Genomic DNA, 18,511 nt, shown 5'->3' with positions numbered 1-18,511 from the left:
CTTTTAAAGGTGAAGTGTGAAAGAAATGGACATATTTGAAGTCCAACACCTTTTTCCAGTCACATTATTAAAGCAGACAAACTACAAGCTCATTTTCACTCCAACAAGTCATCTTCTGACCTGGACTAACAACACTGGTCTCTATGTGCAGCTGGCTGTGAGACCAGTGCTCAGGGAGCGTCTACAAAGTGCAACACTGAAAGAACATCACACACTCATTTGCTTCCATCATCCAAACTGAAGAGGAAACAGAGACGGCTCCGCTTCAAAGTAAAAGCTGCTCCTTTTGGACACAGTATCAAAGAAAGTCTACAGTATAACATAGAAAAGACAGAACAAAGTTTTGGTTGTTTTGAAATTGTGCAGAAATGAAACTACACTAAGCTCAATTATGTGACAGACATTTCATCCCATGTCAGTTTGGCCTCATCCTGGGCCGGATTATCCAGCACACACTCTGACCACAGGCCCAGGGGCCACGCACAGCTGGGCTCCATCCAAGAGACAGGAAACAAACCAACACAATAATAAAAAGCACCATGTGATCTTCTTACATCTTCAAGACAAACATAGTAAAAACATGAGCATATTTGTTTCCTGATAAAATGATGTGACAGGTAGAACAGAGTAAAGTGGTGGTGTTACAGCCTTTCTCCCCTCTGCTGCCGAGGCTGTTAGTCTCTCCCAAACTCAGCTACAGGACTTCCAAATGAATGAAAGCAGCAGAAGTGGCTTTACAAATGAAAGAGGAAGAGGAGAAGAAGAGGAGAGGGAGGCCACCCTGACCATCACTCCAGCTGAAAACATCACACTTCCATTAAAGTTGGTGAGAAAATGTTGAGCAGGATGAGCTGCTGGCTAATCTGGAGGCTGTAGCAGCAGCTCACAGTCACAGTGGATTTCCACTCATGAAAAAGCTCTGGCTGCTTCATTTCTCATCTCATATCAGAGACTTTAATGCTTCACTGAAGCTGTACTGTGATGCTTCCATATCCCAGTGAGGCCTCCATAATGATTTCAGCTGTTCTGTACACACACTGTGTGCCCTGTATGGCTCAAAGTCTCTGCAGCCTGTTTTTATCTGCTATCATCAGATCTTCATCATCCTCATTCACATCCCTCACACACTCTACAGCCTCATCAGCACTGACTTCATCTTCACTGACTGATGGAGCACAACATGAACCTGTGGAGGCTGAAACACTGTCCTGTCAAACATCTCCCCGTCACCACTCCACTTCTGTCAGCCTTTAAATGAACCCTGCTCAAGTCTGTCACTTCTGTTTGGAGCCAAAAGGAAAAACTGCTGCTCAGTCATTTGGAAAGACAACATTTCTGAAAGCACTCAAACTTCTTCACATTTGTCTTCAGACACATCCTGAACATTTAGGAACCAAGGAAAGTTTCAAACATCAATCAAAGACCTGAAATATAGAAAAACAACAACAGCCGCAGTCAGTGAACTCACCTCAGAGTCTCCAGTCGACAGTTTGGACTCTCCAGTCCAGCACACAGAAGCTTCACACCTGAATCCTGCAGGTTGTAGTTTCTACTCATGTCCAGCTCTGTCAGATGGGAGGGGTTGGACTTCAGAGCTGAGGCCACAACTTCACAGTGAGACTCTGAGAGTCGACACTCAGTCAGTCTGTGATGATAGAAAATATAAAAGTGTTATTATAAAAGCAGAAAATCTGCATTATAAACACAGACTGAATGTATATGAAGACAAAACAGAGTGAGGTCATAATCTGATGAATCTGCTCTTCACATCTGTGCTTCAGCTCCTCTTACTGTGTTTGACATGACACAACGATTGAGTCTCTCTCAGACCTGCAGACTTTTAATGAGAATCTTTGTTTGGCTTTAATCTGCAGATGAAGGAGGAAGATGGTGTCACATTTAGGCTTCCATAAAGTCCACAGCCTGTCACTGAGATCTGATCCAGAGTCAGAGTGAAGACACACATTTGGACTGTTTCCTGTTTTGACTCCAGAACATTTTGAATGAGTTCAGCTCAGTGAAGAGTTCCAGCTGGAAAGATGATCTCTGTTTGCTACCTGCTGTCAGGTACGACTGTTCACGTCCACACGCAGGAAAAACCTGCTGACTGTTACCAAACGGAGCAGAAATCTCATCACTGGACAATAATGATGAATGAACTCAGAGCTGCTGATATCAGATCTGATTTCAGGGGAACTAAACACAGAAATGATTGGCTCATTTGAGCTTTCTGAGCCATTATCTGCTGGTGTGTCGCTAGTTGGCAGAAAATGATTTGTATTCCTGTTCAGGGCTTCAGTGTTTATGAGTCCAGATCCAGGTGACAGCAAGTCAAAATGATGTTACCTGTCTGTGTCCAGCAGCAGCCTGTATTCACTTTGAATATTGTTATAACCTGACATGGATCAGTTTGTCTTTGATTGGTTTGTAAATGTCACTGTTTCCATTGGACCTGAGTGACGTACAAAGACAGAGAGGGAGAGAAAGGAGAGAGAGGATGGAGACAGCAAAGAGAGAGCAAACACAAACAGGTGAGAGTGGACAGGTGACCAAGGTCAGCAACCAATCAGACAGCTTCTGTTTGACCCACAGTCACTGATGATGACTGCACATAACCAAGCAGTGTGTTACTCTGATATCAAATATGGATCCTGCTCTTATAATAATGATCATCAGATGATATTATTGTGTTATTTTGTAGCTGAATACGATGTTTGTGTGATTATCAGTGAAAGAAGCAGTGAGGAGGATGGAGAGAGAGAGAGGACAGAGGCTGAAGTTAGAAACACTAAAAGGATTTTTCATGGATTTCATGGATGATTTGAGTGATTTCCAGCAGGACACTTAAACATGTCAGTGGACGTCCTAAAGAACATATTCACTGATATGAAACGTGTCATTGAACAGGATTAATATCAGTGGAAACATGGTGGAAACAGCTGTGACTGCATGGATGTGACACACTTCAAATCTGTTCTCCACTCTTGGATTTGGGATCCATGGAGCTGCTGCTGAGTCTGTACAATAAAGAAATGGTGTGGAAGGTAGCAGCGTACGGACACAAACACTTTGTGGTTACAATCTGATTTTATTTTCACCATTAAACTACCAACCTACACTGATCAATGATGTTAATGATCACATCTGGACTCACCCAGCCTTTCTGCAGTTCCTCACAGCTGGAATCAGTCTCAGTCGTCCCCGCTCTGATGTTTTGTACTTCAGCAGGTCCAACTCATTCAGAACCTTCTCTGACATCTGCAGCATGAAGGCCAGAGCTGAGCACTGGATCTCAGAGAGTCTCTTCTTTGATCTGTTCTCTGACTTCAGGAACTCTTGGATCTCCTGATGTACTGAGAGGTCGTTCATCTCCATCAGACAGTGGAAGATGTTGATGCTTCTGTCAGGAGAGATTTCATCACTGTTCATCTTCTTCAGGTTGTTGATGACTCTCTGGATGGTTCTTGGACTGATCTCTGTCTGACCCAGCAGACCTACTAAGAGTCTCTGGTTGGACTCCAGACAGAGGCCATGAAGGAAGCGAACAAACAGGTCCAGGTGGCCATTTTTACTCTGGAGGGATTTCTCCACGGCTCTCCTCAGAAATACATCAAGTGATTGGAGATCTGTGTTATCAAAAAAATTGGAAAACATCTTGGTCAAAGATTTTGGTTTAAGGAAGTTCTCCAGCACCTCTGTCTTCCTGTTGGTGTGACAGTGGAACATGTAGACAGCAGCCAGAAACTCCTGAATGCTCAGATGAACAAAGCAGTAGACTGGTTTCTGGAAGATCACACACTCTCTTTTGAAGATCTCTGTACAAACTCCTGAGTACACCGAGGCCTCTGTCACATCCAGACCACACTGCTCCAGGTCTTCTTGGTAGAACATGATGTTTCCTTTCTCCAGATGTTCAAACGCCAGCCTCCCCAGCTTCAGAAGAACTTCCCTGTCAGCCTTTGTCAGCTCCTGTGGACTCGTCTCACGTCCCTCATGGTACTTGTTCTTCTTCCTCTTTGTCTGAACCAGCAGGAAGTGTGAGTACATGTCAGTCAGGGTCTTGGGCAGTTCTCCTCTCTGCTCTGTAGTCAACATGTGCTCCAGAACTGTAGCAGTGATCCAGCAGAAGACTGGGATACTACACATGATATGGAGGCTCCTGGATGTCTTCATATGGGAGATGATTCTGCTGGACAGCTCTTCATCACTGACACTCCTCCTGAAGTACTCCTCCTTCTGGGCATCAGTAAAGCCTCGTACTTCTGTTAGCCTGTCAACACATGTAGGAGGGATCTGATTGGCTGCTGCAGGTCGGGAAGTTATCCAGACGAGAGCCGAGGGAAGCAGATTCCCCTGGATGAGGTTTGTCAGCAGCTGGCTGACTGATGACTTCTGTGTGACATCAGACAGCAGCTTCCTGTTGGTGAAATCCAATGAAAGTCTGCTTTCATCCAGGCCGTCAAAGATGAACAAAAGCTGAGAGACAGCCAGCTTCTCTGCTGTGACCTTCTGTAATGTTGGATGGAAAACATGGAGCAGCTCCAGAAGACTGTACTGCTCATCTCTGATCAGGTTCAGCTCCCTGAATGAAAGCAGAACCACCACACTGACATGTTGGTTCTCCAAGCCCTCTGCCCAGTCCAGAGTGAACTTCTGCACTGAGAAGGTTTTTCCAACACCAGCCACGCCGTTGGTCAGAACCACTCTGATGGGTCTCTGTTGGTCAGGTAAGGCTTTAAAGATGTCCTGGCACCTGATTGGAGCGTCATGGAGGGCGTCCATCTTGGAAGCTGTCTCCAGCTGCCTCACCTCATGTTGGGTATGAACCTCTTCACTCTGTCCCTCTGTGATGTAGAGCTCAGTGTAGATCCTGTTGAGGAGGGTTCTACTTCCTGTTTCATCACTTCCTTCAGTCACACGTTCACATCTCCTCCTCAGACTGATCTTATGTTCATCTAAAACCTCCTGCAGACCAACATCTGCTGAAAGAAAGAAAAACAATGAGACTAAAGAGAAAGAAAACTCTTCAATGTCTGAACAACACAAGAAGTCCAGTTTTCAGAAATGAGTCCATCAGCAGACAGATGTTCAGTCTTACTTTGTACACAGCTGCTCTGACTGGCTGTCTGCCGTCCAGCTCTGCTTCTGGATCTTTCTCCACACTGTGCAGAAGCTCTGATGGTGACACAGAAAAGTCAAAGTGGAGATACTTCTGTCCACCTTTGATTAGACTCATTATAAAAAGGAAAACAAAGTTTGAACACAGTCATGTTTCCAGTTCACTGACTTACATTTATTCCATGGACACTCACTCTAACCTGAACCACAGCTACAACCCAACATTGTTGAGGCCTCATCTCCTCCTTTCCTGACTGTAGAGGTTAAATATGCAACAACCAACAAATAAAAGAATTTGGTTCATTTCAAAGAAATTCACACGGTGACCAAGTAAAGTAACCGTAGTAAAGGAGACAACATCCCGTTGATGGTGGGATTATTTGAAAGATTTGCTTTAGTCACGTCACCAAATGCAGTTGAACCACCCGTGGATCCATGTTTGACCATTCTACCACTCTGGGCTCTGCTTTTTAATCATTTCATTATTATCATCATTCATTTATTCATTCTTTGGAGGGGGGCTATTTCCTAATGCCGCCCTAATAAGCTGATGTTCAAGGGGAAATATAACAGAAACTCTTTCAGTGTTATTCATTAATAAATTAACAGATAAACTGTGAAGAAGAAAAAAACTGAGATTTAAAGGAGAGAGTGAGAAACTTGATCATCCATCCTCATAATACATGTTTATCAGTATCTGCTGTGACCATACTGCAGTAATAACTACAAGTCTACATTTCTGTGACTGTTGATCAATCACAGCAGGAATCTGAGCTCATCTCTGCACACAGAGCAGCTTCAGCTCTGGGATAAACTGCTCGCTTCACGTCCTTCTCAGCTCACAGACACTCATCCTGATATTTTCCTTTAACATTTGATGGTATAATTCATCTGAGTTTACACTTTATCTGCATAAATACAGAAAAACAGTCCCAAACACCATAAACCACCAGTTTCACCATGTAGAATATATTGTTGTTTCCTTGCTTTTAATTCAGAGAAAAACTCTGATTTGGATTTTCTCTGTTCTCTTTGCCACAGCCCATCCCAGCAGCAGCTGAAGCAGCTGACTGTCACAACACTGAATAACACTTTAGGAGGAACGTCTTGATGCATTCTCAATTATCCAGGAAAGTAAATCTCCAAAAGTTGATTTTGTTCATCTGGATGTAGCGTAAATGTGGTTATCCCAGCTGGACTTTTGTCAAAGCTGGAAAGGCACCTAAAGAAAGCTCCAGCCGATCCAGGAGAGAAGGACAACCGCTGCCTAAGAGAAAACCTGTAGTGATCCCGTATGTGTCAGGAGTATCGGAGCAGCTGAGTCGCATTTTTTCTAAACACTGGGTCTCTGTGGCTTTTAAACGACAAAACACACTGCACCAAAAACTTGTATACCCCAAGGATCGGGTCCCCCGACACAAACAGAGTAACATAGTGTACGCTGTTAAGTGCAGGAGGACTGTCAGGATTTATACATCGGAGAAACCAAACAATCAGGCTACAACACAGAAGAGCTTCCTCATCAGCCAGGACTTTGCCGTCTATTTACACATACAGGCCAGTGGACACTCTTTCAATGATGAGGATATAACATCCTGGACAGGGAGGAACGCTCGTTGGAGGGCGGAGTCAAGGAGGCCATTTACGTGAAAAGGCAAAGACTATCTTTGAGTCGAGGAGGGGGCCTAAGGGTACAACTGTCACCATCTTACAATGCTGTGATTGCAACCATTCCCCAGCTCTCTATGAATGGGACTCATGGCCATCATTCAATGGCCTTTGATCAGTGGTCATGAGAATTGCATAATTAAGATCAATGGACTGACCTCCCAGCCCATTGTTCCTTCAGTGGGCTGGTTTCAGTCATTATGCATCATCACCTGGATGATGACGAAACGTTTCTCCCACAAAACGCTACGTCCAGATGAACAGAATCAACTTTTGGAGAATGTTGAATCAGTATTTAAGCTTTAAGAGGGTATTTTAACACAAACATCAGTCCTTCTACTTAAGTATGTTTGACACTTTGTTTAATCATCATTTTTAATGATCAAATATAATTATGTTTGTTATTTGTGGATTTTAAATGTCCTTGACAGAGACAGATGATGATCATTATCCTGCACTGTGGTCTCAGGTTTGGTCGAGCTAGCACAAAGAATGGCTATGTTGAACTTCCTCCTGGGATCCACACTAAAAAGTGAGTCCAACATTAGCAGGGTCTCTTTCCTTTATCTGGATTCACTTTAGCATTCACAGTCACGTGAAGCTTGTTATTAACTCGATGAGTCAACCCAGGGTTTCAGCTGAGCGCTCACATGAAACACATGGTGTTGGCAGCATCTGATCAATCATATTCATGGAGACGTGTATCAGCAACAGAGCAGCTGAGTTTGCAGAAGGAAGTCAAACTAAACCACAGGAACAATATGAGGAGATTACACACATAATAAAATACTAGCAGTAACACAGCTGCTGCAGACAAATCAGTCGTGTGATCGTGTGTGAGAGGAGAAGGACTGTAAAGGAGTTTGGTGTTAAAAGCTCTGCATGAATGTGGGAGACTTTGAAGGGCTTTAAAAAGGCCAATATAAAATAAAAGGCAGCAAAATTGCTGCCTGTGAAAGTCACCAGACTTATCAGAGCTCTGTGATTAAGACCTGTAAGAACACCTATTTGTACTTGTTGGCATTATATCAAACACACACGTATATTAAGCCTTTGTTTGAACTCTGGTTGAATTTGTTACTTTCAGACTGTGAAACATCACAGAGGCTGCAGCTGCAGATCTTTTATTCACCTGGAAATTTACTTTAAATGTTAGATGCAGTTTTCGTCCTGGTCGCGGAACATTGGACCAGCTCTTTATCCTCTCGAGGATACTTTAGGGTGCATGGGAGTTTGCCCAACCAGTCTACATGTGTTTTTTGGACTTGGAGAAGGCATTCGACCGTGTCCCTCGGGGTGTCCTGTGGGAGGTGTTGCGGGAGTATGGGGTGTCTGGCCCATTGCTACGGGCCATTCGATCCCTATACAACCGTTGCAAGAGCTTGGTTCGCATTGCCGGCAATAAGTCGGACTCGTTCCTGGTGGGTGATGGGCTCCGCCAGGGCTGCCCTTTGTCTCTGGTTCTGTTCATAATTTTTATGGACAGGATTTCTAGGCACAGCCAAGTGGCGGAGGGCTTTAGCTTTGGTGGCCTCAGAATCTCATCTCTGATTTTTGCGGATGATGTGGTTCTGTTGGCTTCATCGGGTGAGGGCCTCCAGCTCGCACTGGAACGGTTCGCAGCCAAGTGTGAAGCAGCAGGAATGAGGATCAGCACCTCCAAATCTGAGGCCATGGTTCTCAGCCGGAAAAGGGTGGAGTGCCCACTCCGGGTCGAGGACGAGTTCCTGCCCCAAGTGGAGGAGTTCAAGTATCTCGGGGTCTTGTTCGCGAGTGAAGGGAGAAGGGAGCCGGAGATCGACAGACGGATTGGGGCTGCAGCTGCAGTAATGCGGACGCTGCACCGGTCCGTCGTGGTGAAGAGGGAGCTGAGTGTAAAAGCGAAGCTCTCAATTTACCGGTCGATCTACGTCCCTACCCTCACCTATGGCCAGGAGCTGTGGGTAGTGACCGAAAGAACGAGATCGCGGATACAAGCGGCAGAAATGAGCTTCCTCCGAAGGGTGGCTGGCCTCTCCCTTAGAGATAGGGTGAGAAGTTCGGCCATCCGGGAGGGGCTCAGAGTAGAGCCGCTGCTGCTCCACATCGAAAGGAGCCAGCTGAGGTGGTTCGGGCATCTGACAAGGATGCCCCCTGGGCGCCTCCTGGGTGAGGTCTTCCAGGCATGTTCCACCGGGAGGAGGCCCCGGGGCAGACCCAGGACACGCTGGAGAGATTATATCTCTCGGGTGGCCTGGGAATGCCTTGGTGTTCCCCCAGATAAGCTGGAGGAGGTGGCTGGGGAGAAGGAGGTCTGGGCCTCTTTGCTTAGGCTGCTGTCCCCGCGACCCGGCCTCGGATAAAGCGAATGAAGACTAATGGATGTTAGATGGAAAATGAATTGCTCAGTTTAACCAAAGTAAGAACAAGAATCCATAAACCTTCATAAAGACAAACATCTCCCAGAACATTGAGCTGCTGAAGTGTCACTGAAGGGAAAAACTATTTGTCCTCCTCCATCCAGCAACACCTGAAACACCTGAGTGGAAGCTCCTCCCTACACTGTGTTTGAAGCAAAGCACAAAGGAGACACCTGCTGGAGCAGCTGGAGTCCTACAGACACTCAGCCTCTTCACTACACAAACACCTCCTACAACATCCACTCTTTCCACTCTGACTGCTGTGTTTGTGGAAACACTCCAACACACACCGCTTCACATACCAACATAGAAATGTGTGTGAAAAAGAGCTGAGCTGATATTAAACATGAGGATTTATTCAAAAATACAGAGTCAGGAACAACATCTAGACACACATTACCTCTCAGCAGCAGAAGAACAGCCTTTAAAGTTTATATCAAAATCCTTCGACTTGTTGCTCTTTAAGGAAAAACAGCTGGGTTCAGGTCCAGGAGATTCTGGCCTCTTATTGATCCTAAAAGAAAAACAATAAATGTAACAGCTTCATGAGACAGGAAGGAAAAACTGGAAATATTAAATTAAAGACATGATGAACAATCTCATAAAAATAATGTACTTACTCTTTGTCACATAACAGTCTTTTTTTAAAGTTTAGACCAAAATCCTTCGACTCGTTGCTCTTTAAGGAAACACAGCTGGGTTCAGGTCCAGGTTCTGGATTAGTTTCAGGGTTATGTCCAGCTGAGCCTGGTACGCCCCACAGCTCTGCGCACGAGGATACATAAAGCCCTGATTAGTGGAGCACAGTGGAGCACAGATTAAGCGAGTCACCGTGGAGACGGAGGGAAAGAAGGCGCGGTCAATGTATTTTACAGCGCTTGACGCCGAAATTCTGATGGCAGCATATGCCGATAACATGCAAATTTTGCAGAAAAAAGTAACACAGCCTCAGCTGCCAAAGAAAGGGAGCATGCATGGCAAAACATAGCCGACAGAGTCAATGCGTGAGTGTCAATATAAACATTGATCTAGGGATTTCCACCCATTTAACACGTTATTTTATTATATGTTATTTTATTTGTTATTTTATACATTTTATTTTGTGATGTGATGTGAGCGCAGGTGCAACCCAACAGGCCCCAAACGTTCCTGGCAGCAAGTAAAAATGAAATATAAAAATATAGTCCAAACAGGTAAGGTGTAATTGTATTATGAGCCATAGTGCTTGGTCTGTTTGTCCCATGTAAATCAATTGCAGTTAGAGGCTACATTAATTTTCTTTCTGTAAGCACTTATTGAAATTATCTGAGCACATTACAAGTACATATTTGCTTACTCTGTATGCTCAAATGTGACCCGTTATAGCCACTAGAAAAAAAGCGGAGGCCCGAAAAACAGGTGGGGGTCCTCCACCACCACCACCCACAGAGGCTGAGCAGTTGGCTTCCACATTTGTGATGATGTTGGCAGCATCACATATGATCTTCACAGTGCAGAGAACACAAATTAGCATCCATTACTATAATGAAATGATTTGTTAGTTTGAAATGCTACAGGGAACTATGTACCTGTACATTAATGCTGTGGAAAGACTTCCTGTTCACATAGTCTCCTTCATTTACTGAAGGAGCAATGATTGGAATGTGAGTGCCATCTGTACAGCCAATCACGCCTGGGAACCGTGATAATAAATGTAAACTTTAAGTAGTAGTTCAAGTATCACCACATCATGAATTAAGTTTTGTTCATCCTGATACCTGCAATTTTGTGGAATCCCTCTTTGATGAATCTTGTGGGTCTGTGACCGGGGAACACCACAGACGAGTACAGGAGACGTTTCAGTGCAACTGTAACATTCCTGACTGCCCGACAGACGATAGCCTTGGAAACGTGCTCAGCGTCACCAATATTATACAGAAAGCTCCCGTTTGCAAAAAACCGAAGTGCAATACAAATAATATGTACAGAACTGGGAGAATGTCCACGATGTGTCACATGAGCAATATTAGGCCTGAGGATGTTATCCAAATAACTTATAGATTGTGCTGAAAAACGGTAACGCTCACACAGGAAATCATCAGGAAATGATAAAATGTCCAAACGCGCTCTAATCACTCTCTCCCGGCGGAGAGCTCTGCGGAGAATTTGGGCTTCAACATCTACTGGCTCTTCAAGGAAGAGCACGCCATGTCTGACACTTCCTACAGTCAGGTTTCTGACACAGAGGCGGAGAACGTCAGGGTTAGTTGAAGTAAACCTGCTAGGGGGCAGGTTAGCTTCACGGAGTGTGTCGTCATAGTGACTCACTCAGGATTAATCTTAACTCGCTTTGTGAAACTGAAAACCCAGAGTTTTCGTTAACTCAGGGTATACTTACTCAGAGTTTGCTCTAAACCGGCTTCCTGAAATAGGGCCCAGGCAGAGCTCTTTGAGCTTCTTGTGCATGAGGGAGAGAACTGGACAAAACTCATACTGGAGACATACAAACACAGATGTGTTTGTATGTGTGGGGGGTCAAGATGTGACCCCATAAACAACTTCCCTAAACCTGCAGTCCAGCTATTGTTGGGATTTAAATATATATTCTTAATTCTTATTTTCTCATTATATTTTTTTATTTATTTTAATATGAGAGGCCTTTAGAAACTGAGCTCAGAGGAGACAACACTAAGTTAAGGCATAAAACAATAAAAGAAGGTACGACCTCTCTCATGATCCCAAGTGCTGTGTGCATGCCAGAGCACTCTGGAAGGCACACAGAGTCTTTACAGACTACTAAGGATCAAACCTCTATCATCATGCAATCGATTATAAAACTCTAAGCATATATGAGTAAATATTTCTAAGCATAAATGACAATCAACAATATTAACCTTACAATTGGCATCAGGGATTTACTTTTAGGCAATAGGGCAGTTTTACTTGCTGCTCAGCAAAAACATATTTATGTTACAGTTTTTTCAGCTAAGAAGAGCTTAAAGACTCTCAGCTTTTATACTCAAGCCCCTGTAAATAGTTGGACAAAAAAATAATTTTCTCAGAAGTGTTCATGTTCATGTTCCTTTATTCACAGATTATTTCACAGATAGAGACTGAATAACATTTGTAACCCGGCACTTTGCAAAAACCAATGACTTTAAATAAGTATTGTATTATTTTAAAAGTCGGAATATAGTATAAATACTATGCCTAACCAGAAACTTGTGACTTTTATTAAAAAAATATTTTTAAAAAATTGAGCGTTTAAATGCATTTATCTTTAAATAGTTTTTGTCATTAACCAAAATGCAGTGAGTTTATTTTCGAAATGTAAAACCTGTCAAACCCGTTTATGGTGTGAACAAAGCGGACATTTTATGACGCAGTATTTTAAAGCAGAGTCAGACATCAGAATCTAGAAACTATCAACTACATGTAGGTAAAAGACTAACTTGTGACTTTTTTTAGCTTGTGCTGTTTCCATGAATACAAAGACAAACTGTTAAAGGAGGAAACAAAGCAAACTTACAGTTTCTTCACACACCAACAAGCTCCGCTCCACACCTGGGCCCTGTGCTTCGTACGTCGCTTACTACATCCAAGATCAAATGAAACATCCAAGACCAAATCATCGCGCTAACTCTGAGCTCGCTATTCCGGTTCCCCGAACACACCTGTTGTTGATGATTAGTATAGCTGGATGAAGTAATGTGAGATCACTGGGTGGCCCAACAGGGGCTACGCATCGATAGTAGAAACATTGATCGGCAACCCTTGGATTGGTCGGCGAAAATGTCGAAGGAGCGCGCTCGGTATTTTTCGGCAGCAGAGCAAGAACTCTTGAGTGAGGGATTTCAGGAGTTTCAGAGTTTAATTAAAACGCAAGGGAACACTGCAAAGGCTGCAAAAGCAAGGAGAGAGGGCTGGCAGAAAGTTGCTGACAAATCAAACTCGTAAGTAATTCAATAATAACAATAATAATGGAGTGGATTTATATAGCGCTTTTCAAGGCACCCAAAGCGCTTTACAATGCCACTATTCATTCACTCTCACATTCACACACTGGTGGAGGCAGCTACGGTTGTAGCCACAGCTGCCCTGGGGCAGACTGACAGAAGCCAGGCTGCCATATTGCGCCATCGGCCCCTCTGGCCAACACCAGTAGGCGGTAGGGTAGATTTATCATATCACACCATATTATCCAATATTATATTACATTATATTATATTATAATATGTTATATTACAGAGGTGTGGACTCGAGTCACATGACTTGGACTCGAGTCAGACTCGAGTCATTAATTTTATGACTTTTGACTTGACTTGAAAAAATGTTCTAAGACTTGTGACTTGACTTGGACTTTTACACCAATGACTTGGGACTTGAATTGGACTTGAACCGGTTTACTTGAAAAGACTTGATATTTTACCCCAAATATAAAATTTAACATCCATATTATATAGAGATTGAAAATGTGACGTCATTCACGGGTAGAACCGCAAAGGATTCTGGGAACTCGTGGCAAGCGGTACTAGCGCACGCAGGCTTTCAATTGAAATCAGTCACACAGCGATAAAAAGAAACACAAAAATGGCAAGAAGCCGTTGTATTATTAACTGCAATAGCCGGTCGCATGACAGCCACGGGAAGCCGACGGGTAAAGAGATCGGTTGTTATCGGATTACGTCGTTGAAGAGAAATTGTTCGAGCCATGTTTCCGAAGTAACAAAGAGGCGACTGGATTGCAGCCATTCAAAGACCAAATATAACGTCCCAGAACACTCCAGCTCACAGGTTAGTCTGCTCCAAGCATTCCCACAAAGGTCAGAGTTTTGTAGTAGTTAATACGTCATTTTCATAACATAATTGGTGATATAGGTTACAAGCAAGTCTGGCGCTGAACAGAAATTGTCGCGCTATGCTCCTTTATTTATTGTGCATAAATAGTGAATTGTCCTGACACAATATTGCGTTTCGCTTCTGTTATTATGGTACATTGACAAAAACATATACTTTTATTCACAGGATAAAACAGGTTTTTTGTATCACTAATTGCCCAGTACGATTACAGCATACTACAGTATTGTTGTCACTGCTACATTTCTGTGATGGGTACCAGAAATTATTTCCACTACTAATTAATTACCGTTGAGCTCAAAGGTCCTATTAATAAACGGTTAACGAATGTGTATTTATGAAGACAATTTGTGAGACTGGTAAACTTATGATAGGTACGATGGTCTTTACTTTCTACACGGTGCATTTCAAGGTCTTGCACCCATCCGTCGGTAAACTGTACCTGGGCTTGTTGCAGTGACCTGAAGTTACTAAACTTCATGAGTGTATGCACTCACTCCAAGAACCGTATGATTATAAATATGCATATAAATATGCTAAGATGAGATAGCTGACTTCATCTAACTAGCAAATGTTGTCCAGGCTACGTTGGTGATACAGTTTTTTTTAATGTGTATGATATTTTTGTCATGCGATTTTAAAGCTGGTCCTACAACCGCATCCAAGAATAACATGCAGCTTATCTCAGAACTGTCGGTGAAAACTATTCTTGGAGCTAGGTTTAATTGAGCTGCATTTTAAAAAGGTGCAATTTTACAATTTGTGTATATTTTCTAAGTTCACTATTTTTTCATGTGTTGAGAAAAACACAGATTTTAAAATTACATGGTCTAATATTTACATTTAGCATAACTGCAACATTATTTTTTCGTTTTTTTTTTTTTTTAAAGACTCGAAAGGACTTGAAATTCAAAGTTTCAGACTTGTGACTTGACTCGGACTTTTACACCAGTGACTTGAGACTCGACTCTGACTTGCCTGACATTACTTGAGACTTGACTTGAGACTTGAGGATAAAGACTTGAGACTTACTTGAGACTTGCAAAACAATGACTTGGTCCCACCTCTGTTATATTATATCCCCTTTCACATTAGAGCCACAACAGGACCCACTAGAACATGGGAACAAGTAAAAGTGAAATATAAGAATATTCTACAGAATGGTAATATTTATCACTTATACTGCTTTTCGTCTCTTGGAAAGAGACCCTGAAATAATCTGTTTGTTTGTTTATAACAGCAACCAAGAAAAGGGCAGAGCAAAAAAAAAGACAGGTGGTGGTCCTGCACCCCCTCGTCAACAAGTTGGTTAAGTAAATAATACCCTCACGGGAAAATCGATATCTCTCTATGAGCACACTGTCGCGCTGAGCTAAAGGATCCTGTCTATCCCGCAATATACGCTGAATTCTGAGGACTCTCCTTATCAATCTTGCACCTTCCGCAATGGGTTGCTCGCGTAAACGGACAGGATATGACTGCGACAGACTTCCCAAATCCACCTTCGCTTTTATAGCCGTGGTCTCTCATCTTGATTACACGAAGTAATTTACAATTACTACTCTGAAATATGAATTACATCTGTAATAATCACATACATGTAATAGAATGTTAATAGTACATTTCCCTTTTTTAGGGAATGACCTGTATGTATCTGTGTGAAATCAATAAAAGGATCAAGTGCTGCATTATCTTTGGTTACAGTGATGTTATTTATTTATGGTGAAACAGTGGTGGAATATCGCTGTTGCTTTCGTATGAATGACGCGGGCATACCTGCGTGGCCGCGATCTAATCCTGTTTACATAAAGTAAACCTGCTCCCCAGCAGGTTTACGCTTACGGCTCTGTTGCTATGACAGCAAGTCCCGGATGGGCTTCGGGGAACCGAACGATCCAGGATCACGCGAAATCGTCAACAATCTAATCCAGCTAACTCACTTAGCGCGGTACGAAGCACAGGCCCCTGGACACTAAACACGGACACACAGGTGAGCTGCTTCCTGGAAGGAGGCGGGGCTCCACCTGAAACTCAGCACAGGTGGGAGGGGCTCAGCTCTGTGTGTACTGATGTGTTAACTTTAAAAATATGCCGTCTGACTGCTCAGACTGAGTCAGAGTAAAGTTCACATGCTGACGTGTGGAGACATGAAACCTTGTTGTAGCTGCAGGTGTGAACACACTGATCCCAGATCAGCTCTGCTGTATTTGTAACATGAACATTTCTGCTGCAAAGCTTCAAATGTTCAGCATGTTTCTTTGTTTCCAGTCTATAGATCCAGTCACACTTTCTACCTTCACCTGTGCAGTAAAGACTGAGAGCAGAGCTGAAACCAAGCGTCCAATCAGTGAGCAGCATCAACACCTGAGCTTCATTCAGACTCTGTTATTGAAGATGTTTTTGGTACAAAGTTCATCTGCTGCTCACATGAATCCTGTGATGAAAGCTTTGTTTCACTGAATGTTTCTTCAAAGCTCATTTCAACCTGTTGAAGTCATGAATGAAAGTGCAGACTGAGAGTGGATCACATGATGTTTAAGGTGTGTCATGTGACATGTTCAGTATTGTCACACATGTCTAGATTGTTCCTGATATCATAACTGCTCAAACACTGATGATTATATTTGAAGAATTATTCCTGATGGCAGCAAAGTTTGAATTGAGCTCTCTGTCTGTGCGGATTTGTCGCCCTCTGGAGGTCAAAACACAAACTGGATGATGTCACTGGTTACAGTGACATCATGCAGATATATATACATATATACACATTTATATATACACACATATACATATATCACTGACTTTCAGCTTGTTGTGTTTGTGGATATATGACTGACTTTAATTATTAAACATTCGCACATAAATAAGTGACGTCATATTCAGTACTTTTGACAATTCACTCTTCGGCCGCTCCATCTTATTAGGGAAGTTCCATATACATAAATGTAAATTTCAAAACTCAACCCCATCATTTAATTTGTTTTTGATTGAAATTGAATATTACTTAAACTCTCTTAAATTAACTTCCAATAAAAAAGGTTTATCATTGATTTAAATTCATTCAGAAATGTTTAACGAATGAGCTGTCACAATTTTCAAGTACAAAGTTGTTATGAAGTCTGTCACATTCCCCCCCCTTTTTTTTTCTTTTTTTCTCCTTTATTTATTTATCCTTCTTATTTCATTGTACTGTATATTGTTACTCTTATTTGCCTTGTATGTCTACTGTACAAACTGAACTGGAATGACTGACTGTTCACTTTATAATTTCAATAAAGTTTGGGGGAAAAAAAAGAAAATCTCTTCGGCCGCTCCCTTCTGCCGTATTTTGCGGCAAAATTATCCACACCCACCGCTGCGCTATGAATTGTGGGATATATGGGACCACGACGCGTGCGCCGGACCACGCTTGATATTTGGGGAAATCGACGGCGCATTTGGAGTATGCATTTGAAGTACACTTCGAATTGGGACAGCCGTCGTCGCGTGGCGGTGACGTAACCGCACTTAAAATGCGTACTTCAAGCATGCAGACCCTGAATTGGGACAGAGCCATCAAGCCATCCTGTCACACTGAGCATGTGCAAACACAGCAGCCAACATCCTGTTACACTGAGCATGTGCAAACACAGCAGCCAACATCCTGTTACACTGAGCATGTGCAAACACAGCAGCCAACATCCTGTCACACTGAGCATGTGCAAACACCGCTCTCAGCTTCCATCACTCACAAGCTCCACCCTCCACTGATGATGCCATAGCCCTGACACTACACACTGCCCTGTCACACCTGGAGAAGAGAGACACGTATGTGAGGATGCTGTTTGTAGATTACAGCTCAGCATTCAATACCATCGTTCCCTCGAAGCTGGACAGGAAACTGCAGGATCTAGGACTGAGCAGCTCCCTCTGCAGCTGGATCCTTAGCTTCCTGTCTGACAGACGCCAGGTGGTCAGACTGGGCAGCATCACCTCATCCCCCATCACACTGAACACTGGTGCTCCACAGGGGTGTGTACTGAGCCCTCTCCTGTACTCACTCTACACCTACGACTGCACAGCCACTAACAGCTCCAACATCATTGTGAAGTTTGCGGACGACACTACAGTGGTGGGTCTTATCACCAACGGTGATGAGACGGCTTACAGGGAGGAGGTCAGCGCCCTGACCCACTGGTGTCAAGACAACCATCTCACCCTCAACGTCGCAAAGACAAAGGAGTTGATAGTGGACTTCCGGAGGTGCAGAGAAGTACACACCCCCATCACCATCAACGGCGCTGCTGTGGAGAGAGTGAGCAGCTTCCGGTTCCTTGGTGTACATCTGGCTGAGGATCTTACGTGGTCAGTACACACAAACAAAACAGTGAAGAAGGCGCAGCAGCGCCTCTTCTTTCTCAGGAGACTGAAAAGATTCGGCATGAGCCCCCGCATCCTCAGGACCTTCTATCACTGTGCCATTGAGAGCATCCTCACTGGATGCATCACCA

At 43.4% G+C, this 18,511-nt stretch overlaps 2 protein-coding genes across 2 annotated transcripts in view; both read right to left on the bottom strand.

Annotated features, from left to right (window-relative positions):
* Positions 1-18,511, bottom strand: part of LOC309702568 (uncharacterized protein) — a 1,257,380-nt gene that overhangs the window by 663,262 nt on the left and 575,607 nt on the right. The gene's annotated exons all lie outside the window — the stretch shown is intronic.
* Positions 846-18,511, bottom strand: part of LOC309702580 (protein NLRC3-like) — a 92,605-nt gene continuing 74,939 nt past the window's right edge. The window contains exons 5-8 of the mRNA XM_082527190.1: positions 5,099-5,175; positions 3,155-4,982; positions 1,469-1,645; positions 846-1,280 (exon numbers count right to left, since the gene is read on the bottom strand). Coding sequence (XP_082383316.1) covers positions 1,244-1,280; positions 1,469-1,645; positions 3,155-4,982; positions 5,099-5,175 — 2,119 coding nt within the window. The 3' untranslated portion in view covers positions 846-1,243. The remainder of the gene's footprint in view (positions 1,281-1,468; positions 1,646-3,154; positions 4,983-5,098; positions 5,176-18,511) is intronic.

Source organism: Aulonocara stuartgranti (assembly GCF_965226115.1).
Source record: "Aulonocara stuartgranti genome assembly, chromosome: 3".
NCBI classification, from domain to species: domain Eukaryota; kingdom Metazoa; phylum Chordata; class Actinopteri; order Cichliformes; family Cichlidae; genus Aulonocara; species Aulonocara stuartgranti.
The sequence above is the reverse complement of the archived record's forward strand: the minus strand, read 5'-3'. Positions and strand labels throughout refer to the sequence as shown.